Genomic DNA, 26850 nt, shown 5'->3' with positions numbered 1-26850 from the left:
GCAGTTTTCAAACCTCAACTGTAGGCTCGGGTCGCCGTCTCCGCCGCCGCCGCCCGGAGCCACCTCGCAGGGGCCGGGAGCCACCTCACAAGGGACCGGGTCACCGCTGGGCGCCGTGGTGCGGAGAACACCAGCGGGTCCTGCGCGCGGGGCTGCCGGACTCTCACCGGCTGGAGCTAGGACCGTCCTGCCGTGGCCGCCGGCGCGGGGCGGACGGGAGACCCTCGGAGGGGCCGCCCCGAGAGGACCCCCCGCGGCCCGAGAGGTCAGTGTCCCCGCCCCGCGCGTCCGCGTCCTGCTGGGGTTGGGGGTTTCCTGGGGGCGGCGACCCCTTCCCCAGAGTCAGCCCCCCTTTACCTCCGGGGCCGAGACCCCCAGGGGGGAGGAGTTCCCGGAGGGGCCCCGGCGCGTGGGCGGCCCGGTGGGCGGACCCGGAGCCCCCGACCCCCGGCCGGCGGAGGGGGGTCCAGGCAGCCGCTCCTCAGGGGGCTCCTCTGCCCGGCGGGTCGCCACGTCCGGGGAGCGTCCCGCTTCCCCGGCCCCCGGTGTCCTGCGTGGGGTAGGGGTCCTCCCGGCACCCACTCGGCCGGGGGCTGGGGCGCGCGTGTCGGTGCCTGTGCGCGCGCCGGCCCGGCCCTCCCGGGTCGCGTCCCGTGGGGCCGCCCTCCTCCCGGCTGGTCCCGGCCCCGTCGCGCCGACGTGGCCCTTGGCGTCCCGCGAGCTCGCGGCTGCCGGGGGCTCGGGCAAGGTCACGTCGGGGCTGGTGGGCGCGCCCTGCGCGCACCCGCCCCCCGTCCGGGGAGGTGCGTGCGCCTCCGGGGGCGTGTGGGGTCGCTGCGCGTGGGCCACTTCTCGAGCCCGCGGGTGGAAGGGACGATTGCCCGGCCCGGGCGATTTCCCGGGTCTGGTTTTCCTTCGGCGCCGCGTGAACCGCCGAGGTGCCCGCGACCCAGGCGCAAACCGGGTGGGTGGCCGCGCGACGCCTTCTGGCTTCAGCGCGGGGAGAAGTCCTTCATTGGGGTTCCCCCGGAGAGTGGCGTGGAGGCCAGCTGGAGGAGGCTGCACGGCGGCTGATAGCAGTTCCTGGGGGGCGGGGAGTGGGGTGGGGGGTGGAGTTGTGATGCGATGCCGTGGTTCGCAACTTTCTGGCCCTTTAAATACAGTTCCTCATGTGGTGACCCAACCATAAAGTTATTTTCGTTGCTACTTCATAACTGTAATATTGCTACTGTGATGAATCGTAATGTAAATATCTGATATGCAGGATGGTCTTAGGCGACCCTTGTGAAAGGGTCGTTTGACCGCCAATGGGGTCGCGACCCACAGGTTGAGAACCGCTGGATTAGAGGCATCCCGACTTGGAGTTGCATATTGAAAGTAAGAAGGGAAAAAAGAGCTTTAAAAGTTCCTCCGCGTGGTCAAATATCAGTGTGAGGCCTGTGTATCCCGTTCCTGGCGGCTTGGCCGAGCAGATGTTGACATCTGGGCACCGGTGATCGGCTGAGCCCGCGGGGAGGCCTGCCTGGTGTGGCCCCTTTAAACTCGCCAGACGGCGGGCGGACAGATGCCCGGACGCTGACAGCCGGCGGGACAGACTGAGGATGAACCCACTTTCCCATAGCCACCGCCTTTCATAGCTTCATCGCTAACTGCCCAGAAGTAGTTTTCATCAACTTCTGAGATGATTGTTTTGTGAATATTGAACCACACGGACCTGTGTGTTTTTGAAAAGGCAGGTCCATGGGAACAGCGCCCTAGTGTGAGACCCCCCCCTCCCCCCCGCCCTTCTTCCCCTTCGCCCTCTTCTGAGCAGATGTTACATTTACAAATTTTTTTTTTCAATATTTTTATAATCGGAGTTCTTACCAGTAGCTGCTTTATTTTTGAGATGCATATATACATTTTAGATAATTTTTTCTAAACGATGGATTCAAGTGAAATACACTTACATGGCAGTATATTTGAATTTTAAACATAAAATTGGTGTCATAACTTGACGGCCTTTTTGTGTGCATGCAGAATGGTTGCCCTTTCTCTTGGGCTCATTGAATAGTGAGTTATTATTTGGTTAAGATAGAATCAGTTTTGAAGGAAAGTTGAGACTTGGCTAATTGATCACTGTCAGCACACTAATAACAAGTCTGAGGAAGATACAGGCATTTGTGGTTGTTTCCAATCAAACGATTTTATTTTAAGCTTGCACTAACAGTGTTTTACAAAACACTAAGTAAATGTATTTTAAAAGCTGTTTGATAATTATGAGAGCATTTCCTTATCAAAATTTTCCTGTTTTAATCTTTAGCCCAATTTAAAACCCAGGACTCAAGGAAATCCATTGCTAACACTTTCACTTAATCATAAAATTGTCATGAAATTGCACATATATTGTATTGTAGAGCATATTTCCTGTGTATAAAATGGGCAGCTAACAATAGTGCTTTTAGATTTCTGCTTTTAAAGGATTTTGATTGATTCTTAATTTTTTAAAGAATTATTTTGTATCCTAAGGGTATTGATTGTGTCAGAAACATTAACAGTCATTTATGTACTTCCTTTCCACTTGGGAAAACTTTAAATGTTTTAGTTTTCCACAGTATGGATAACAAAATTCAATGATGGAATTTTAAGTGGTATATATTCTATTGAAGACTATAATCAAAGCACATTTCAATTAACAAATTTACTTATAAATTTAAATTACGAACACATTTTTATTTAAATATGTTGTGATAAATGCAATTTTCAAGATATATTTTGTTAATTTTTTTATTTCTTTCATTTATTTACTCTTTTTTTCTCCCAAATACATTTATCCTTGAATTTTAACATCTATACTGGTCAGTTTCTTTTGATATTAATATACAACATATTTTGGTGCACCCCTGACTTTTTGCAACTTCTCCCCCAAATGAGGGCACAGTAATACTTCAATCATTTAAAAAAATTTATATTCATAGTGAGGTGGTAATTTCATCTTTAATCCTTAGATGATCATATTCCATCTTGCATTGGAATAGTTATGGAATAAGTAGTACTTCAGGAATGCTATAAGTAAACAGTACTTTATTTTACAACAGAAACTTAATTTCTCATCTGATGAATGGCAAGCACAGTGTGTGTTGGCCCACTGTATTTCCGTTTTGCAACATCTTCCTATACTGTTCCACAGTTACAGGGTTTGATTTTCTGAAAGTTGAAGAGATGGCACCAGGCCTTATGTGTTGGCATAGGATCCGGCCTGGGGACCTTACTGGGGACTTCAGCCCTTGGGTAGTATATATACTAGACTGCTTGGACTAGAGTCAGCTAACTGGCTTGCTTGTGACTCTCAAATGATTAAATTCTTGAATTATTCTGTATACTCAATCTTAAACAAAACAAAATATGCTAGTAGAACACATAAGGGATACAGTCTCTTCCTTGAAATTGGAAATCATCCTTATTCTTCTTTCTACTGCATTACATTTACTTCTAATCAATGACTAATTATAAATGGAGCCCTCTGCTACACTAGCAGAAAGTTCCTCATTTATTTTGATGGATGCTAGATAAACACATCTCCAGTTTCTCTGATCCCTAGGGAAAACTTTGTAGCTGTAAATGCCTATGTAAAAAGGAATTGTTTCCTTATAATCTTATGCCTCACTTTGCTTTCCATTGCCTTTCAAATTTATTTCAGGAAAATCTAGATTGATCGGTTCTTAACAGGGCAGTGTCTGAATTAATTTCCTGATTGAGGCAGCTCTTAAAATGTTATCTTAGCTGAAGTAGGTATTTACATGAAACCAGGTGGCCACCTAGTCTGGAAAGGCAGGAAAATACAAAATCAATGGTCTGTTGGTGTTACATTACAATATCTGATGAAATGATTTTATCCATATTTCCATATTTTGTGGCCGTCCTGTTTAGAATTGAAATTCTCTAGTAGCAGTTGAAAATATTTTATTTAGCCAAATACCAAATTAAGCAGAGACTAGCTGCATTTAGAGCTCCAATACTATAATTTCAAGATAGATCTCAAGTTCTGCACAACCCTTGATGATTTGAGATGTACCTAAAAATGCTTCTTGCTTTATTTCATAATTCTTATAATGCAGTTCATCAAACATTTTGAAAATTCCTATCAGGTGCCAGACACCTTGCTGGGGGTTTAGCATAAAAGTAAATGGTTATTGCTCTTTAGACACTAAACATAATTGAAATCTAACATGTTAGATATTGAGGTAAAGAGACATGTCAAGGGTCCTGTTGGAAGCATAAAGGAGAGGCACTTAACCCAACTTTTTTGGTTTTTAACAATGTCAGCTTCCGTGAGTAGGGGCGGGGGGGGGGGTGGGGGAGAGATCACATTCTATGTTGAGATGTGAAGGATGCATCAGAAACGTTAGACATTTAAGGAAAGGTAAAAAGGCTGTTTCAGGCAGGAAAGTATAACAGAGATGTGGAGGCAAAATATGAGACATGAGTGGCAGGAAGTAAAGCCGGGGTGCACCTGCCTCAGCCTGTGTGTGTCATGTGTCAGGACTTAATAGCTCGTAGGTACTAGGAAGCTAATGGAGAGATCAAAGCAGACCCCTTAGTTCTCTAGGTGTTTTCGTTTATTGTAGATACATTCTATTTTTGTGAAATATTTTTGCTTGATAAGTTTGGAGTGAATATTATGATGAATATTTAAAAATTAGAGCTATTTAGGAATTGTCTTACTTTTGATCACATCACATTTGCTTTCTCCCTTGAAAGCAAGTGAAGGCCAGATCAAGTCTAACATTTCCTCTGTTCCTTCCTTCACTGATCCATATCTGAATGCGTATTGTAATTACTATAATGGGCGATAATGAAAAAAAAATTTTGGAAATAGGTTTGAGAAATGCAGAGAAAACACTGAGGCCTTAAAGAACCTGAGTGGTAATGGCTCTTGAACTTCTAGCCAAGTAAACCCTTAATGTGTAAAGAGTTATGTTTTGCTGTTGCAAATGTGTTTCTGCACTTAGAGTCCGGTCATATATATTTATTTACACCCATCTTTTTTACCCAAAGGTATTTATTAAATTTTTATTGATTGTTAAAGTAGAATCTGCTTAGTATAGATAACTTAAACACCAGAAAGTATAAATACTGCCATAATCCCACCACCCAAAGATAACCACTGTTAACATTTTGCATTGTTCTCAGTCTTCTGCTATTTGCTTTTTTATTTTCCCACAAAATTATCATATTGTTTATAAAGTTTTATGTCTTCCTTTTTTCACTTTATAATTTGAGTTTAAAAGATTCTTTAAAAGCACAATTTTTGAGTATATAATATCCTATTATTTAGGTGTATTTAACCATTTCCTATTGTTTGACTTTGGGGTTCATTCATTCCACAAGTTTCTTTTTTTTTCACAATTATAAAGCTTCATCGAACATAAATTTTTGACTACCTGTAAGATCCATATTGACATTTTTTAAACTTGAGAGCAGAGAATACTTATTTGTCAATATATCTTAATTCAACCAGATTTCTTATGAATAGATTACTTTGTAGTTGATATATTACAGCATGAAATAGACATCTTAGATTCTAGAATTTAGATGAGGTGCACATTCCTGTATTCTATCTCTATGGTTGAATGTGGTATGTTCTTGTCCTCATGTTTCCCAAGGCCTGATTGTGGGGAATGTAGCCAGTTTGTATCCATGATACAGGTACATGTTTTCTTTCTGTGTGTGTGCATGTATATCTATATATCTATGTAGATATATAGATATATCAGTACACTGAAGTGAATTAGTTATGCAAATAATAATAAAACCTTGAGAGTATTTTCTTAGGAAGTTTTCAATATTCAGTATTTTTGGAAGTGTCAATGAAGTACTGATGGGGTGGTCATAATAATCTGGCCACTCAGTGTATATGTGTGTGTGTGTGTGTGTGTACGGCATAAATGTGATCATTAAGTATGCATATTCATAGACTTTTTAAAATTATTTTTTAATTTTAAACTAAAGTTTACATTCAATGTTATTTTGTATGAGTTTCAGGTGTATAGCATAGTGGTTAGACAATCATACTTTACAGAGTACTTCCCCAATATTTCCAGTGCCCACCTGGTACCACACATAGTTATTACAGTATTATTGACTGTTATTCTCTATGCTGTACTTTACTTCCTCATGACTGTTTTGTAACTACCAATTAGTACTTTTTCATCTCTTCACTTTTCTCACCCAGTTCCCCAACCCCCTTCCTCTCTGTCAATCATCAGTCTGTTCTCTATATCTTTGAGTCTGTCTTAGTTTTATTTCTTTTGTTCTTTAGATTTCACATAGACTTTTTTTAAAAAAAATACATTTTTATTAATTTCAGAGAGGAAGAGAGAGGGAGAGAGAGAGACATCAATGATGAGAGAGAATCCCTGATCGACTGCCTCCTACATGTCCCCAGCTGGGGATCAAAGCACGCAACCCGGGCATGTGCCCTTGAACCTGGCACCCTTCAGTCTGCAGGCCGACGCTCTAGCCACTGAGCCAAACTGGCTAGGGCCCACATAGACTTTCAAATTTAGAAATTTTTGTGTAAAAATACGAAGATCTAAAAGAAATAGATTGAGCATAGGAATTGATAATTATTGACTTTTTAAGAGAGGAATATGTACCTGTGAAACTCAGTGTCATCAGAGCTAAAAAAAAAATACACAAATAGGTCATTAAAACAGAATAAAAAAGACAGAATTATAATAATCAGGTTTAAACTAACTTGGGTTGAGAGTTTTGTATATGGAAACGGTACTCAGCAATGGCAGAGACTGCATAGAGACTCCCTTTGGCTAGAATATTAACAATATATATGTATTGGACAGTCATGATACAGTCTCAGGATTAGCACTGTACCGGTGTCATTCTACGTGAGTTCATCGTATTTTAATTTTTAATCTTTAGAGCTCTGTAAGATAGGTCCTATTATCATCCACACTGTACTGGTGTCATTCTACGTGAGTTCATCGTATTTTAATGTTTAATCTTTAGAGCTCTGTAAGAGAGGTTCTGTTATCATCCACACTTCAGAAGCAGCAGGACCGAAGCATTCCTCACGAATAATCAGAAATCCAAAGCGAATTACAAAGTTCCATCTCACCCTCATTACACTAGAATAGCCAAAATTAAAACTCCAAATAGGGCAAATGTTGGCAATGAAATGGTAAGCCCTCCCACCCAGTGGTAGTGGGAACGTAAACTAGGGATGCAAAGAAGAGAGACGGGCTTCAACTGGGTCTATGATGTCTCATTTATCAATTTAAACACAATACGGCAAAATAGTCATGTTGAAAGGCAAGTGTTGTGATATTTATTGGAAATATTCATTTCTTATTTTTAAAAGAAGCTGTATTAAAATAGTTTCCTAGGCTGCCATAATAAAGTCTGCAGGTTGAGCGATTTAAGCAACATAACTGTATTGTCTCACAATTCTGGAGAGAAGCAGCTTGAGATCAATGTCGGGGTCCCTGTCTGCTGAGGCCTTTCTGTTAGGTTTTCCATGGCGTCTCCCTGTGTCTGCACAGGGTCTTCCCCCGGTGTATCTGTGTGTCTGTGTCCTAATCTCCTCTTTTCATTGGGACACCAGTCCTATTGGATGAGGGCCCACTCGAATGATCTCGTTTTAGCTTAGCCACCTCTTTAAAGGCCCTGTCTCCAAGTGCAGTCGCTTTCTGAGGTACTGGGGGTTAGGAGCTCCACATTTGAATTTTGAGGGGAGCATAATTCAGCCCATAAGAGTAACAAAGTTAAATTATTTAGTTAGGAGCTCATAGCTGGTGTGATGGATAAATGGGATTCAGACTCAGATGTGGTTCAGTCCAAATGTTATTTCAGAATGCTACGCTGCTGCCCTTAGACTACTAGAGGTGTACCCCCAAACTAGCTATGGCTTTGTTTTCCCAAAGACCCAGAGAGTGAGAGGAAAAAATTGTCTGACTTAAAAATAAAACCGAGAAGACAGAAGCTGAAAATACTGACCTCAATCACACTGCTTATTTGCTAAGCTGATGTAGCTGGCATTTGGATCGGGGAAGGTAAAGAAACAGTTTGTGTCAAATAGGAAATAAGGAGGGGAAATTGTGGCAGAGAAACCACAAAAGCCTGGGGGGTATTACAGAGGGTGTTCGGAGAATGATACTGCGTCTCTTATTAGATAGGCATAGCAGAAAGTGAGACGTAGCTTAAAATATATAGTCTGCTGTCGTATGAACTCCATTACTAGGAAATAGTAGCTGTGATGTTAAAACTGAATACATGTAAATATCACAAAGTTTGAGGTAAATATGAGCTTCAGATGTAGATGAGAACTCTGGTATGGTCAGCCACTCATCCAACAAAATTATAGAGCTCTTCATCCATGGCAGGCTTTGTGCTTGATGCTGCCAAAAAAAAAGACACTCTTAAGACCTATGAAAGTTTCTGAATTTAGTATTGAATTGTAGAGTCTGTGAAACAAATTCTGCTTCTTGTAGTCATTCAGATGTCAGTAATGTAACTCACAAAGGGTGAATTCACCACAAAGTTAGTTTGGCCATGTGAAATTATATTTAAAAACAATAATCCTTACTTTGCTATGATAAATTATCTTGTTTTAGAAGATGGAACTTTAGTTTCAAAATGAAATTGAGTGATTGTATTAAATTATAACTTTTTAAAAATAATTGTACAGGTTTTTTCTTAATATATATATTTCAGAGAAGAAGGGTGAGGGAGAGGGAGAGAGACAGAAACATCAGTGATGAGAGAGAATCATTGATCACCTGCCTCCTGCACACCCCCTTACTGGGGATTGAGCCCAAAACCCAGGCATGTGCCCTTGACCAGAATCAAACCCAGGACCCTTCAGTCCGCAGGCCGACACTCTATCCACTGAGCCAAACCAGCTAGGGCAGGGGTGGGCAAACTTTTTGACTCGAGGGCCACAATGGGTTCTTAAACTGGACCGGAGGGCCGGAACAAAAGCATGGATGGAGTGTTTGTGTGAACTAATATAAATTCAAAGTAAATATCATTACATAAAAGGGTACGGTCTTTTTTTTTTTTTTTTTTTTTTTAGTTTTATTCATTTCAAACGGGCCGGAGTTTGCCCACGGCTGAGCTAGGGCTACAGGTTTTTTTTTGTTTGTGTTTTTTTTTTTTAACAGCAGTTTTATTCTGAATGAAGTCAGTAACATAGTTCAAATACCATACCAGTTTATGTGTGTGAATCTTTTTCCTGGTGGGGAGAATGTGCTCTTTAAATCTTCTTTTTGGTTGTCTTATAGCTATATTTGGAACTGATAATGTAATGCACATCCTGTCTGAGATATCTTTTTTTTGTTCCTGAGCTACGTTGAAGTTATATCCTGTCTCTTCTCTTTTTTAAAAAATAGGTAAAAAGAGGTGACTGAAAAGCATATCTGGACGCCAGCTAACATGTCGAGGAGAAGATTTGATTGCCGAAGCATTTCGGGCTTGCTAACGACAACTCCCCAAACTCCAATGAAAATGGAAAACTTTAATAATTTTTACACACTGACATCTAAAGAGCTAGGAAGGTAAGGAAACTGTATGATCTGTGTGCTGTTTAAATTCACATTTTGGATTTGTGTGTCTTTAGTTATATGAAACTCAGTCGTTATTTAACAGTGATTAGAAAGAAAAGTCATCGTCTGTTACTATTCAGGCCCAGTCTTAACTGACGAGAGGGTGAGCTGTTAGGATGTCTGCTCTGTCCCCTAACTTCGGGTTGTCTGAGGTGGACCGGGGAAGAGGCAGCTTAGCCTAGTGACCTCAGGTAAATGACTGTCCCTCTTGAAGATGTAGTTTCATCTGAGAAATGGGGTGAAGATAATTGTATAAATCTTACATGGTGGTCGTGAGGATTACATTAGTTAATATTTATAAAACACTTAGTAGAGTGCTTTATAAGTTTTTGTCAAATAAAAAAATCCTGGATATTGTGTTTGGGCTTAAAAAAATAATGTTTAGATTCTCCCCTTCTTTCCTAAATTAAACAAAAAAATTAACTCATATTTGATACTAGAATTCTGTATAAAGAAGGAATGTATGTCCTGTCAGTAAAACCTGTACTTACACTAATACTAATCTGTTTTGACTTAACCAAGGTGTAAATTCCTTAATGGCCTGAGATTAAAAGACCATTTAGTGCTATCATTTTAATACTTACCAAAGTTATAAAAGATAAGCCAAGGTGTTTAAGTTATATATTTAGCATCTGTTGAGCTTTAAAGACAGTTATCAGAGGCTTAGAAAATGGTGATCGGTCTCTGTCTTCAGTTTGATTTTAGTTCTGGAGGCAGTGTTTTGGCTTCTGTTAAAATGCTTTCCTAAGTCTGTATTTGCACTGATAAATTTACAGTAAAATAGTATAATTGGTTTGTACCTTAATTTCAATGTGAAAACAAAAACGGACCGAATCATGGAAAGTAATTGTGTTGCTAAGCTGAATGTAGTCATTGCACCCAACATCTTGATAGATGCAGTCTTTATTTTGCAAAATGAGGATGATACCTGCCTCACCAGACTAAGAACTAAATGTTTCCTATTTCACATTTCTGGCATATTTATTATGTGTTAAAAACATATGAGTACTTTAGTGGTGTATTAAAAGATACAGTTTTTAAAACCTTTCAGAATGTTTTAAAAAATCGTTTTGCTCTAAATCTTTAATGATTTCTCTGCATTGTCACAGGAAAGCATACGTTTCCTTCTAGTTACTTTTATTTCACATGGCGTAGTCACGGAACCTTGGCATGGGAAGGACTTTGGTGGTCAGTGATCTCCTAATACATTTTTTATGCAGTGCAGCAGTCTTTTCTATGATTTTCTTGGCAAGCTGTTTACCCAGCCTCAATTTGACTGCTTCAGTGATGGGGAACTCACGGCCTGAGAACGCCTGTTCCTTTCTGTGAGCACTTCCTAGGCACACTAAGTTCTGCTTTCTTTCTGTTCGCATCTGCAGGAGGCACGGTTCTCCTTTTGTAGCTGCTTATAATGTCCCTGTGAAAATCCTTCCGAGATTTGACTCTGGCTAAGCATTGCCGGTTTCCTTAAACGCTCATCTTATGACCTCATCTCCAGTAGCCTTCTTCTGAACCACTTTGTTTTTTTCATTGTTAGTCTGAGAATAAGGAGACTTGGGATGGATAGGATTGTCAGTGTCTTACCATCTACAGTAGAAAACAACTTTATTTGAGGAGGCCTAAGATTCCATTGGGAGTTTTCTTTCTTTTTTTTTTTTTGGCAGCCATGTCAGATATGTGTCCTATGGCATCCGTTTGTGTATTTTGTAAAAACAGATTAAACTGGAAGTCAGTTGACCTATTTTTACTCTGAACCTAAAGTTGTATGATCTATTTAGTTGTGTGATTTCCTTTTCTTGAAGATGAGAGGGTGGATTAGATGTCTCCAATTTTCCTTCTGCTGCAAAAATGTTTGGAAACTGCTTTGAGCAGGTAACTGACTATGCCTTGAACAGTACATACAATAAAGGGCATTCTTTTCTGCTTTTCTAAGTCACTATTTTAATGAGTAAATGTACAAACATTTATAAACTTTGCAAAATAGGGCATTTGGGAGCTAGAAAATCTATAAAATTTCTTTGAGGAAAAGTTAAACTTTGTAGAGAATGGTATTAATACTTCTCAATTGTTTTACAAATAAGATGCCAACATAAAAAGCATAAATTGAATCAGATACACTCTAACATTTCAGAGCAAAGACTCTCGGTAAAATCTGATGAAACACATTCAGATTTCTAATATCTTTATGAAAGAGACCTAGCATTTTTTAAAATTGTTATGGTAAATATTGATATATCTAGTAAACCTTGATAAATTGGAAATCACATTTCCTCTGCCAAGAACTTGCCTTAATTCTTCTGTTGTTGTTGTTAATCCTCACTCGAGGATATTTTTTCCATTGATTGTGAACATTTTTTTAAAAAGACTGGAGGGGGGCGGGGCTAAGTGGAGAGAGAGATAGAGATAGATAGATATATCAATGTGAGAGAGACACCTAGATTGGTTGCCTTCTTCAGGTACCTCTACGAGGCCTGAGGGTGGAACCTGCAACCTAGGTATGTGCCCTTGACTGGAAATTGAACCGTGATCCTTCAGGGAGCAGGCCAATGCTCTAGCAACTGAGAAACACAGGCCAGGACTAAGTTCTTTTAAAATCATTACCAATTTTAATTACGAATATAATCCTAATTAATAGAAATTAGCATTATAATCTTATTTATCCTGAGGCGTGTACATTTTGAAATATCTAAATGCATAATTCTGGCATGTAGTGAACTACAAAGTTACCTTTCTAAATCAATTGCTTTTTATTAATCTTAAGATGTTAGTGTTTTAGAATTTATTTTCTTCAACAAACTAAAATAACATGCAAATGTTATTAGTTCAATTTTGACTCTTCTCAAAGCTTTGTGTTGTTCCTGTTTTTTAACATGTTGGTTAAATTTTTTTCTACCCTCCCCCCAACTGAGGCAAGTTTCATAGGCCTCTGTGGTCAGAGGGTGAGGCTGATGCCGAAATAAACGTCAGCTTCCTTTGTGGTTGCCCTCCCCCTTCTCTCACATTTTATTGTCTATTCTAGAATGCACAGGGCAACTACTAGACCGTTTCACTGCTGGAAAATCTTTTCAGATTTGCCTTTTTAGGGTATGAATTAATTATATATACTTGGTATGGGTTTTAAATTTTCTTAGTTTTTGTTATAGTTGATGTAGGAACATTATGTATTGAAGTTTATTTTGATAATTCTAAACCACAATTAGCATTTTAGAATAGAAATCAAATACTTGTTTTTTTCCTAAGTCATTTGATAATTATGATAAAAATACTTAACCTTATTTAATGGTATGTAAATAAGGTAGTGAATATATAAGTAACATTTTATTGGAATCACAGATAAGCTTTAAAAATATAAATGCTTTAAATACAGGATTCAAAATAGCACAATATATGGTATTATAGTAGTGGCTTAACTTTTGCTTTATTCAACAGATATTTTAGTTTCTGTTATGTGTTAGTTAGCTAATGGAGATTTTATAATTACTATAGTAACTAGGACACATAGGGTCTCTGTCTTCACTGGGCTTTTACTTAGTGGTGAACATTGGCAAAAAAATAATTATCAATATTTGGTTACCTTTGCTCTAGACCAGTGGTCAGCAAACTCATTAGTCAACAGAGCCAAATATCAACAGTACAACGATTGAAATTTCTTTTGAGAGCCAAATTTTTTAAACTTAAACTATATAGGTAGTACATTGTTATTAACTTAATTAGGGTACTCCTAAGGCTTAGGAAGAGTCACACTAAAGGGGCCAAAGAACCGCACGTGGCTCGCGAGCCGCAGTTTGCTGATCACGGCTTCTAGACTAATGAGAACTAAACTTGCTTAAGAAAGCATATTTAGAATACCTGAAACAATTCGATAAAAAGTATTTAGTTTTGCTCTTTGTTTCTGAGAAAATCCTGGCTTATTGATACATTCATAAAATTATAGTTGAACTGAATTGTTACAATTAGTGCTATAAAATATGTGGACAATTTTCTTGGCCTACTATTTCTGATTCCTAAGTTTTACAGAGTGGATTTCTTCATAAAACTTAAAATTTCCTTTCTGTTTTAGATAAATTTTGTTTCTAAATCTAAGAAAGAATTGGCAGAAGTGCGTGAGCTGCACTTATTAAAAAACAGCTGTCTTAAAAGGAGGAATTGTTTTGTGGTGGTTAGAGCAGAAAGCCAGGGATTCACATTCCACAGTGTAACTCTTGGCACTCCAATCCCATATATGACCTTTCATGAGTCATTTAATCTTAGTCCGACTCAGTTTATTTGGTATAAAATACCAGTGGTTTGAAAGAAAGCTAAAGAAATGTTAACTTTTTTGTGTGTTCGTTGAAATGCATCAATTTGTATTTCTTTGCATACAGTAAGAAAATACTTGTAGTTAAAATTAAGCATCCTCAAATAATAAATGAAAAGTTCTTTCAAAGAATCAGGTTTGTCCATGCAGATTTATTGAGTTGATTTATATCTTGATAAATGTAGAGGAGGCAAATTATAGCTTGGTTACTTTTTTGGCATTAGTAGCTATAGTTTTTCAGTGTGATTTCCAGTGTATTTCATTGGCATCAATTTGGAGGGAATTTGGGAAATAAAGAATAGGAATCTTTGTCATCCTGGTCCTTGAGAACAGTAAGTAAAATAGAATCAAACAATAGATTTTGGCCCCACCCCAAACCCAAATACCAAATGAATTAAAAAACTTTCCTTGCGAAGCACCTGGTATGCCATGTTAGAAGTATATGGAAGGGACATTGGGGCAAGAGGAGTGGTGGGACAGAGGTGGCTTTCTGCAGATCCTTTATTTATACTTGATTTGTTGGTATCTAGAGAGTAATTTGAACCTTAGGATAGAGTTCCTTAATTTTGGATTTGTTGTCCTCAGGCTTAGAAGTTGTATGAATGGGCTTGGAACTCTGAAACCTCTCTGAAACTGTATGTAAAACGTACTACTTAAGGGCACATGTACATTTTTCTGGATAGGCAGTTTGTAGCTTTTATTAGTCTCCTCAAGTAGTATTACTCAAAATAACATCAGGTCTTTGGGAAACTAGATTTTGAGCAACTATAGGCTGAGAATATACAATTTGCCTCTGTCTTTAAATTTTGGCTGAGATGCTGAGCATTTATTGGAGACAGCTAAACACATACTTACTCCTAAAATGACATACATGATGGTAATGGGTGTATTTGTACATAGCTGTTGATAACCATTAATTTCTTAGTAGAAGGTGAACTGTGTTTAGTTCTCTCCAAAGGACATATGTACATACCTTTGACATCTGTTACAGGCTTCATAGACTACTGAGCAATACTAAGAGATTTACTGGTAATACAACTGACAAATTGTGATAGGAAGCTTCAAAGCTTGTTAAAAGTGCTGTTGAAAGGCAAAGTGATTACACTAATAAAATTAAGTGTCAGGTACGAATTTTTGGGTTCGTCTTAATTTTTTGTATTTGAAGGAAAGCCTTTTTGATAAAGTTATTAAGGGCATGGTCTTTGGAAATAGATCAAGATACATAGCCTCTCTGGAGCCTGCAAAACAAGAGTAGCATTTACTGTAGGATTGTGTGATATTAAACAGTAATTTTTTAAAATATATATTTTTATTGCTTTCAGAGAGGATGGGAGAGGGAGAGAGAGATAGAAACATTAATGATGAGTGAGAATCATTGATTGGCTGCCTCCTGCACACCCCCTACTGAGGATCGAGCCCACAACCCAGGCATGTGCCCCTGACCGGGAATTGAACCTGGGACCCTTCAGTCCGCAGGCTGACGCTCTATCCACTGAACCAAACCGGCTAGGGCTAAACAGTAATTTATGTGGAGAGTATGACATGGAGTTGGTGTACAATGATCATGTATATATTAATAGGGAAGAACGAATGTAGTTCCGTCATCCTATTGCGACATTTGCCCTTCTTGTTTTTATGTGGTAATACTGTACATTTTATAAATGCAGCAGTTTAAGAGAAAAATGATAAATTTCATGGCATGATTTTTTGAAAAGGTTGATTCTGAGTTGGAGGTATAGCAGTATTTGTGTTGTACTAATACTGTTCTTTATGGAAAAGTTAGAATTGCTTGTCATTTCTTCCCAGGGGGAAATTTGCTGTGGTTAGACAGTGCATATCAAAATCAACTGGCCAAGAATATGCCGCAAAATTCCTAAAAAAGCGCAGAAGAGGACAGGATTGCCGCGCGGAGATCCTGCACGAGATTGCCGTGCTTGAGTTGGCAAGGTCCTGTCCCCATGTGATCAATCTCCATGAAGTCTATGAAAACACAAGTGAAATCATTTTGGTATTGGAATAGTAAGTATACACTCTAGTAAATTTATAGTACCTCCTTCATTGGTGGGATAGGGTGACGTGAAATGTCAAGTCAAGAATGATAAAGGTATGACAAGATCTTGTGAGCATTCCTGTGGATGAGATGTGACGGGAACGTAGGTACTCTATATCCATCTACTTTGACCAGGCCAAGAGTACAGCCCCGCAGACGCTAAAACTAAGTAGCAGAAGAGCCTGGGATACTACCAATATGATTTCATTGTTCATGCATTTTTGTGAGTACTACATGGGTCGGATTCTTCAGCTGACCTTTAAAGAGTTACCTACTTACATGGCATCTGCATGTTTGACTATGTGAAAAGTAGCTGACATTTTTCCAAAACAGTGATGGAATTCTAGGTTTGGAGGATGAATATACAAAGGAGCATCGTCAGCTTTCATAAAATCCTCTTTTTTCAATCATCTAAATCAGTGGTCGCCAACCTTTCGGACCTCACGGACCACCAGTTGGTGACCGCTGATCTAAATGGCAACAATAAAATGCTTCAAAAGTTTTGACATATTAGGACTTAAACTTCAAATCTACAAAGAAGTTGAAAGAATAACACTACTTTTCAGCTTGATTCACCGATTGTTGACATCTTGCCATTTTAACTGAACCATTTAAAATTGGTGGGTGTCTTGATAGTTTCCTTTACATGCCAAAGTATTTATACAGTTTCTGCGAACTTCTGTAATCTGCTTCTTAAGTTATGTTTTTTTTCTTTCCTCTTAACTCTGGCTCACTTTCTATTTCTGTAGCTCCACCTGTGTATCTCTTTTTTGGGGAAAATGGTAGTCCTACAACAGACATTGGTCAGCTTGCCAAACTGAAAGGAAGAGACAATCTGATAGTCTGACAGTCACAGTATTTGTTTGACCTTGTTACTGAAATAAGCAAACAAAAAACTGGTAGGATAGTTTCCGTGGTTACAAAAGTAATAGCCTATTGTGTTAAATTTAGAAGATATAGAAAATGGATATCATATGTAAACTATGTTTACTTTTATGGCATATTCCTATATTTAAAAATCATTCTTATTTTCCAGTCTATGCACATTTGCCTTTAGAAACAAATTGTGATCTATTGGGCATACTCTATTGTAACCTTTTTGTTCACTTAAGAATATATTACATATACTTCTATATGTATGATGCAGTGTTTCTAAAACTGAATTTTAATTTAGTGAAGACTTTTGAAAATTGCCTTCATAATCATCAAGAAGCCCCACATCCAGAAATGCTGGATGTTGGTTAGATGTGGAACTGGTATTTGTTGCTCATTATAATAATAGCGAATATTTATTTAGTATTTATCATGTGTCAGACACTTTGATGACCTGTGTTGATCCTTATAACATCTGTTGTATTCGGTACTTTACATGGCTTATCTAACTTCATGCAGCAACCCACTGGAGTCGGGGCGATGCTTTTCAGTGTGTGGCATTATGTTACAGTAGGAGAAACAGGCGCATGCACTTACCATCACATTCGAGTTATGTGCAGTGTCTTTACAGGAGTGCACAGGGTGGAGTTCACTGCTAGACATTTTAAAGCAAACTAAATGTCTCCTACTCAGATTGTCTTTACCATGATAAAGTTAAGACAGATATCAAAGTTACTTTTTCATCAATATGCTGAGAGATGCAGAGGGTTGGGAGCTGAGGTATGAGGTACACGTGATCAGAGCTTCACACGTGCTCCCTACCAGCTGCCCCACGGGGTTCTTTGGACTCTCAAACAAAATGCAAAGCAGCGTGGCTCTGCGGCCTCTGCCCGCGGGCACCTGGTTGCTGGCACACTAGGTGTGGACGGCTCGACTGTGAGTTACATCAGCAGTGTGAAGGGTCAGTCCCCTGACTCAGTGTGAGACTCAAATTTGTGACAACCATTGATTTTTTTTCTTATGGCTCCTAATACATTACGACTTGCTCTCCTTCTTGGCAGTCACTGAGATTTCTGAATTTCAGTTTCAGCTGCTCTGAAGCATGACTGCCTATTCCATCATCCATCCATCCATCCATCCATCCATGCATTCATTCATTCAAAAACACTTCTACATGTCAGACACTGTTCTCAATGCTATGGATATAGCAGTGAGCCAAAGAAATAAAAATAGTGGTTCCTAGAGTGAGTGAGTTCCTGTTTTATTACATAGAATGTGCTTTACTTGAGATATTCCCAAACATACCTTTTAAATTTGATGACTAACCATCTAGATTTTTTTTGCATGATGTTCTGACTGAGACCTTTTTATCTTATTATTTAGAGTTAGTCCTCAAAAAATAAAATCTGTTTTGTTGTGATAGCTCTATTTTACGGATGGGAAGCTCAAATAAGTGACTGGCCCTAAATTATATTGCTTTAAATAGCAGATTTAGGATTTTAATTGTTGGATACCAGACGTAGGGATTTTTCACTATGCCTTTGTCAACATTCTTTGGCTGTTCAATTCTTTAAAAATAAATAAATAAATACATACATATATATAAATAAAAGACCTGGATTCTGGCCCCAAATATTCTTTGTGAAGCTGCCAAACAGGATGTTGGTGAAGAATATTGATTCTCACCCATTTTATACAGATTGAGATTCTGGTTCCTCCATTTACTATGTGACCATGTACAAGTTGCTCTACCCTCGTTGAACTTGGTTCTTCATCTGTAAATGAAAGTAATAGCCACCTACCTCACAAGGTTGTCATGAAGATCAAAATAGGTGATATTTGTAGTTAAATAAAAATGAGTAAAATGGAGGGGCAGCAGAACTGAGCTGCTAGTGTCAGCTATTCTTTTTATTGCAGTTAAGGCAGTTATTATTGAATTATAATGCAATTTAATTTTATTTGTTAAATATTCAAATATTAGCATCCATAATTTGAAATATTCTTGTCATCTACTTTATTCCTTAAAGATCCCTCCCACGCCCTTCTTCTACTCTAAATGTGTATTTGGAGACTAAAATGTAGATGGCTGTGTGTCTTTTACTTAACAAGGATACAGTATTTAAAAGCGTCATATTAGGTCAATGATTTTTCAAGTTTCTATTATCTGAATTTTATGTCAGTGCTGCAGGTGGAGAAATTTTCAACTTGTGTTTACCTGAGCTGGCGGAAATGGTCTCTGAAAGTGACATTATCAGACTCATCAAACAAATACTTGAAGGAGTTTATTATCTGCATCAGAATAACATTGTGCACCTTGATTTAAAGGTAACGTAAGATGCAGTCGTAAGCACCGCTACACTCGTTCCGTCTTTGCTCTGGGTTTGCACAGCGGCAGGAAGCAGCAGTCAGACCGGCGGTCCAGGCGGCACTGGTGTGCTCTCTGTTTCCCTTGTGCCGCACGGACTTCAGCTTGTGTTGGCCCAGAGGAGAGGCCTGCATGTGTGAGCAGCTCACAGTAGTCACTTGGCTCTTAAACCATCGGTTCTCCATGTTCTCAGCCTTAAAGCACCCCGCCCACCTTCCTCTTACGTCCTGGATCTTCTGTTGATAAACCGCCTCCCTCTAAAATACTCAGCTCTGACCCATCCCGGAAGGTGACTTCCTCCTGTCCTCATTCCTCTGCTCCCGCACGCTCATCTTTCTCTCGAGGTTTTCAGTCTTTGCTCCTCTGCCCCCTCTCCCCCCAGATCATCCAGGCCCCTTTCCCAAGCCCTGTCACCACTTCAGCCTCTCATGGTACTATTCTTTCTCCTTATCCTTCCGCCCCAGCTACTGAAGGACCTTAACATTGGAATCCATCTGCATCTTATTTTTTGATATTGTACGCTTCCCTTTCTGTATAATTTCCCTTCCGTGGACTTTCCCATGCAGCTTACTGTCTAACCTACAGTCAGACCCAGGACCGTCACACTGTACTGAACCGTTTTCTGTTTCTGGAAATGGACGTACTTCATTCCCGCAAGCCTTCGCTCATGTGATTCCCCAGGGCATCTCTCTAACTGGCATGTCCTGTGTGTCCGTTAGGATTCAGCTTAAGCATCTTATCTGCTGCAGAGTCTTCTTGGGCTTTATTATGGGCAGAATTAAGTAGTCGTTATTACTGAATATTCTCTAGCTCATAACCAGTTAATCAATCTATGTATCCATCTTTTTCCCCAAACCAAGAATCCTCTGAGTGAATTTTTTACTTGATTTATCATTGAATCTATAGCTCCTTCTAAATAGTTTAGCAAATGTTTCATGTATGACTCATATGAAATATATAAGTAATTTACCTCTGATCAGAGACTAGTAGTGTTTTATTGCTGTATATTACTGATCATATTTTGTTGTGCTTTATTAGCCACAGAATATATTATTGAGCAGCATATACCCTCTTGGGGACATAAAAATTGTAGATTTTGGAATGTCTCGAAAACTAGGAAATGCATGTGAACTTCGGGAAATCATGGGGACACCTGAATACTTAGGTAAGAATTTTCTCTTATTTTCTACACCATTTTGAAATTTATTAACTAAATGACGCCTCTACGTTATATATTTTAGAGCATCTAATTTCAGGATATATTTGGTTCAGGTGTTTTGGTTATGACACAGTTGAATGAACTGTAATGAATATAAGATTATTGAGACATTCATAACAATTCACAGCATATTAGGCATATAAGTTCAAAAGTTTAATGTGTGGGTGAAAAGAAAGTTAGGGAGCAGGAAATAGAGGAAAACAGATCAAGTGGGCCATCCCTGCCCTTAAGGCCGGGCTGTTGGGTGGACATCACTTCTCCTTCTGTCCTGTCTCAGCTCTAATGCTGTTGACAATACAGATATCTTCAGTTCGCAGGAATTGGCTGTTTGTTGGTGCTGCTTTAAAATGTGAGATTTTGCCTCAGTTTATAAAAGGATTTTAAAGAAGTGTGACAAAAAAATTTATGACTAGATAATCTAATAACATTGTACTAGATCAACTGATTAGACTATGAAGGTTTTTAAGGCATATGAGGCAGCATGTAAATGTGAAGTTTTAAATTTATAGTAGTAATCTGTCTATACGCTTTCGTTTCTCCGTGTATTGCTGTCCCTATGCAGGCATTGAACTAAGCAGAGTAGGTGCTGCTCACAGCAGGCAGCTGACGTTCCCTAAGTGAGAAACGCAGCACATGACTAACTTAGTAGAGGCCATAGTGCCCTAGAATGAGTTATTGTAATTCTAGATAACACAGCTCCAGAAGTATATGAAGAGGTTGTAGGAGCTGCAGTGACAGATGACAATATGTAGGTCTCAAAGGCTCCATTACCAACACTGCTAGGCTTTAGAAACAATTTTTCTTGGAGAAGTTAGGAAATCATACAGTGAAACCAAGCAGTTATTATTCAAGCATAAATCTGAGTTTTTACTCTACTAATTTGAAATTTATGGTAATGTTTAGAAAGTATAGATAATTTATTTCACATTTTAAAAAGCACTTTGGCAGGGAAAGAGACAGTGGGAAATGAATTGCACAGGAAATTAGGGATATGCAATCTACTTGTAAATCTAGAGCACATCCAGGAAGCACAATTTGCTCCTCGTGTCATTGTACGATGCATGTGATGCTATTACCCTGAAAAGGAAAACTTAAATTAGTCTAATGAAATAACCCAAACTAATTCCCAAGAGTAGTAAAATAAGATTTTAAGAAGATTCTAACTTCTAACTCTTCTTCGTAATTATTTTTTCTGGGATTAATCTAAGTGACTAAAAAATATATATGTAGCTACCAGTTACACCAAAGAATATTATTGGAGCTTTTGAATCATGTGGTTACCTAATTTGCTTAACATTAGATATGTTTAAATGTCCAGTCACAGGATAATTAATGTGATGTTAAATTTCGATTGATCTTATATTAGTAGTTCTTAAAAATTAAATCCAGTTTAACTTGATGTAAAGTAATTGTCATGATTTTAAATTTGTCAGTATTGAATTTTGAATTATATTTTCCCTTTCAGCTCCAGAAATCCTGAATTATGATCCTATTACCACAGCTACAGATATGTGGTGAGATTTTGTTAGTTACCTAAATGCCTTTATTAAAAGTTGGGTAGTGTCTATTCTAGGGTTCTTTGATTCTAAATGTAAATAATAAGGCTTTTTTGAAAAGGTTTGATTCAAGTGTCATTATTATGCCACAGGAAATGTTTACCCGTTCTTTTTAAGTAGCACTTCGGCTCTGAACCAGAGGTACAGAAATAAACAGGAGGAAGACGAGATGTAGTAAAGGAACATGCTCCATGCTCTGTCATAAAGGTGAAATGCTGTTTACTGAGCGTGAGGCAGCAGCAGACAAGCAGGCATCTGATCTAGGCCTAGAACTGAGCACAAGAGGGAGGTCAGGTCAATGCAGAAGGGTAGTGTTCTGGGGGCATATCATAAAAGATATGCTCTCCTGAACGAGGGTGCACCGAGCTCTGTGGCTAGCCCAGAGGACCGGGGAGCAGACCTGGAGTTGATTATGCGGCTGTAGTTGGGACCACTGTTGGCTCTGACTACAGGCCACGTGGAAGAGTTGAGGGAAGATTTGGGTTCACGGAGCTGTAATGGGTTTGCCGAGGAAAAAGGGTCCTGTGACTGAATGAGTGAGTGAAACATACTGTCAGTATTCTCTTTTTTTTGACTCCTGAGCACAAGACTTGTCATTAACTTATTTTAGGCTCTGAAAAGTTTTGTAGTAAAAAAAAATCTACCCGCCCAACTTAATGCTTTGCCAAACTTGCAGACTCTATTTGCACAAAAGCCCTGTTTATGTCTCACAGATCATTACTGTGTCATTGGACACCATTTGGAAAATGCTGCTCTTTGCATGGCTTTGTGTACTTGGTAACAAGTGTTTGTGTGAAGGACAGACTGGAGGTATAATGATATATATTTAATATATTTATAACTATATAACACGTGCACTTCCCCCATATTCTTTTTCTGTGAGGCAGACTTTGAGATTATTATTTTAGTTTTAATAATATAGGAACTTAGGAAAACAATTTAAGTCTGTAGTTTAAATGTAAAGTTGAGAACAGGAATATATATGTTGAGTATCAATTTTATTTTATATAAATGTTTTAATATTAACACATTTAAAATTCCTCTTCTCCCTTTTTTGTTTTTCAGGAATATTGGTATCATAGCCTATATGTTAGTAACTCATACATCCCCATTTGTGGGAGAAGATAATCAAGAAACATACCTCAATATATCTCAAGTTAATGTAGATTATTCAGAGGAAACTTTCTCATCAGTTTCACAACTGGCCACAGACTTTATCCAGAGTCTTTTAGTAAAAAATCCAGAGTAAGTAAGAACATTAATCTGTTTACTATTATGAAATAAATAATTTGTGTTTATTAAGAAACATACATTCTAAAACTATAACACTATTAAAAGTAAGCTCTTGGGTAAAATGGGGAAAGAGGTGGTATGAGAGATCGTTAAATAACAAATTCATAATTTCAAACATGGAAAATATAAAATACAGAACAGGAAATTTTGGAGTGAAGGGAAGATATGTGTTCTTTTTCTCTCAACCTGCCATTAATTCCTGAAATTCCCTAAGATAATTAGAAATAGAAGGTTTATAATACACACAGCTGGTTGATTTGTAGTTAAATGATCACAGTTATGTAGCAAGTGCAAATGCCAGATGGTCAGATCTTTAAGGATCATCAGGTGCCCTTTGACCGCCTACCAAAGAAGGGACTTGAAACTGTGGCTTAGGACTCTGACCTCACTCATTGGCAACTTCAAGGCAGGAAAAGAAAAAGCCGACCTCCCTTTTGTCTGCCAGCGTCAGCAGTGTTTACGTGGAAAGGGCCTGGCTGGCCTTAATGCAGAGGCCGTGGCCTAGTGCCCTGGTGTTATTACTTGTCAGGACGTTCATCTCTGATCATTATTTACTCTCAGGAGGACTCAGTCTCCTATCTGTTTAAGAAAAAAACCTCGTAGGTTTGTTAATTATTTTATTGGCCCCAAAAGGCTCTCACTGGCTGTATTTTGGACGTGACAGTTGAAATAGTACCACTATATTTGTTTCTGGTTATAGGCAGTTTTTATTTGCTTCAATATTCTTTTACCTAGGTTCTAAAATATCTATAATGAGCACATTAATTTTTTTATAGTTAGAAAAAAATGAACATGAAGGCAAAGAAAGGAAACGGGTTTTAAGGGTAATGCGGTTGTGTGAAGGTTGAAGCTCTGGGCTAGATGGGTGTTTTTCTTACTTTTGAAATATTGTGATATTTGACTACGTTACTTTTGTAATAGAAAACAAAGTTTAAAAACTCAAAATGCTAGGTAAGCATCATTGAAGAGTAGCTTTTGTTTTTAAGACTTAGCAGTGACTGCTTTTAATGATAAAATAATATTAGATATTATAAATCACTTACATATATTTTCCTTCAAAGGGTCTGTAAACCCAAGACACTTTATAATATCACTGACTTTCATTTGTGAGGATAACATCCGTTCTCAAGCTTTTTAACTAGTTTCATCTCTAAGCTCCATGATAAATTGAATTTTTGGCACATGTCAGAATGAAAGAGATTGCTAGGTTCTCTGGGGTTCCTATTCTTACTCCCTTCTGTGCTGTGGGTATGTGTTATTTTCATATTTATAACACGTAACTTGATGATACACTGAACTGCAGACATTTCCAAACTGCTATTTAATTCTCAATTTTTCCTTTGTGTTTTCTCTCAAAGGAAAAGACCAACAGCAGAGATCTGCCTCACTCATTCTTGGCTACAGCAATGGGATTTTGGAAACTTGTTTCTCCCCGAAGAAATGTCCAGTCCCCCTCAAGGTCAGGATTATATGACAAGGTCCTCTGAAGACAAGACTCTGAAATCCTCCTGTAATGGCACCTGTGAGGATCGAGAAGACAAAGAGAACATCCCAGAGGATAGCAGTGTGGTTTCCAAAAGATTCCGCTTTGATGACTCATTGCCCAGCCCCCATGAACTTGTTTCAGATGTGCTCTGTTAGCATTCTTCTCTCTGACTCCTGTGGACTGAACTTGGCATTTGAAATCCACTCCAGTGTGTGACTGTGGTCTGTAGCTTTATATAGGCTTGTTTATATTGTAAATGCACTTTTGCATAGGAGGATTTAGGAAATTGTTTAAAATGTCATTAGTTACTAGCATAATTTCATTTCCTATCCTGAGATACCACTATGCAGAGAAGAAAAGACGTAAATATATAACCAAAAATAAAAGTGTGCATTGGAATAATTTAAGTTCATATGGATTTATCAAAATGTTTTATATATCAGGGGAAAAAAGTGATTTGAGTTATATTATGGTTGATGTAAACTGAAAATAATGAAGAGATATTTTATATTTGAAGATGTTTTGATGGCTATTTTGAAATTACATAAGCTTCTCATTGTATGTAGTGTGCTCTATGAGAGGGGTCCTTTACCCAGAGCAAGGGGGGATTACACACCAGAGCGGGGATGTTATGTACAAGTTAGAGCAGAGGAAAGGGTAGCATGGCATTTTAACTCTCCGTCTTCTTCAGATGTGATTGGATCTGACAGATGGAAAATACGGTTTACAAGGGTAGAGGATTCCATCTTCCAGAATTTCTAGAGTAGAAGATACTTCGGGAAAACTGAGTGCGCTCTAATGTTAGTCGGCCAGACACCTTTATTAATTGAGCTAGGAGAAAATGCTGGCAGACTTAGGTGCCTCAGAGAATTCTAGATGTCTTCTAAGTCTTGAGATGCGAGCCAGGCATTCAGAGTTCTAAAAGTGAGCATTCAAAAAGTCACAGCACCAGTAGGACTATGAACAGTGCCAGAGTCACAAGGTAGATGTGGTCATAAAACACGTGCCATTAGGCTCTCCTGAAGTTCCCGTGTCAGTTCCTCGTGGTGATGCGGCTCCGGAAGGCCCTGCAGAGGGGCCCGCGCGGTCTTCTGGTGGGACCAGTGCCAGCCAGTCCCTGGGACAGCAGGGCCTGTGCTCAGGGCTGGGACTAAGTGCGGTCCCAGCGGGGCACGTGCACTCCTGGGTGACCTTCGATGACTTTGCACCTGGTGACTAGTCAAAAGTCTATTATACTGTCACGTTAAGGTCATTGTAATCTTTATATCCCCAGCATTTCCTGAAGGAAAGTTGTTTCTATTTGTGTGTGTATATATGTACAGGTATATGTATATATGTATATAGAGAGGAAATATAGTCTTTAGACAACTTTGTCTAGGCATTCTTCACTCTGATATGCTCAACTCAGGTGCCAAAGGAGCTCTTGTCTTATGACATATGAATATACATATAAATTCTTTAAGGAGCAGTTTGTTGGGTCAATAAACTAGTCATTGTGGAAGCTAAACTGGGTTCTTGTATATGTAAAACTGATGAGTTTTTTTCTGAATTGTTGATTGTCCATTTATTTGCCTTCAGTATTAAGGTAATACAGGTAAAGCTTAGTAAGCCATTGGAAAAAGAGAAAGTGATTACTTTTACAAAAGACCATATTATATATTTAATTTCTAGAGAAATTGTGCCATACTAAAAAAAAAAAATCTAGAAATGTTAGAATTTTGAATTATAAGCTAGTTCTTAAAATATATTTTATACTAGCTTTCTTTAACTCTTAGGAATATTAAAATACTTTATATACTTCCTCTTAGTTAATAGAATACACAGAGTTGTAAATTTTCAGACCTTTTTTCCTAACAATTTCTATTATTAAAAAAAAAAAATGTGGTTGCACATAAACAGTATTCAATTTTTTTCATAAGGGTGAATTTAAATATTTTTACTAATTGAAATGTAAAAATAAAGTAAAGCAATCTTTAGAGAGAAGTTATTAACAAATGACTCAATTCTCATTTTTTCTTCTCCCAAGATTGAAAGTATATGAAAAGCAGATGATGTATCTGACTGAAGCAGGAATCTAGAGTCCCTGTGAGGTGAACGGATGCCTGAAAA

General features: G+C 38.6%; 1 protein-coding gene across 1 annotated transcript; it reads left to right on the top strand.

The window, feature by feature from the left end:
• On the top strand, positions 1-26626 carry STK17B (serine/threonine kinase 17b). Its single transcript, XM_081096029.1, has 8 exons — positions 1-265; positions 9390-9554; positions 15706-15918; positions 19003-19147; positions 20226-20352; positions 21872-21920; positions 23028-23207; positions 24614-26626. The coding sequence occupies exons 2-8, from the start codon at positions 9433-9435 to the stop codon at positions 24894-24896; spliced, it is 1119 nt and encodes a 372-aa protein (XP_080952155.1). The 5' UTR covers positions 1-265; positions 9390-9432; the 3' UTR covers positions 24897-26626.
• Positions 26627-26850: the final 224 nt, after the last annotated feature.

Source organism: Myotis nattereri (assembly GCF_964212035.1).
Source record: "Myotis nattereri genome assembly, chromosome: 7".
NCBI lineage: Eukaryota > Metazoa > Chordata > Mammalia > Chiroptera > Vespertilionidae > Myotis > Myotis nattereri.
Note: the sequence above shows the minus strand (reverse complement) of the source record. Positions and strands in the feature narration are given on the sequence as shown.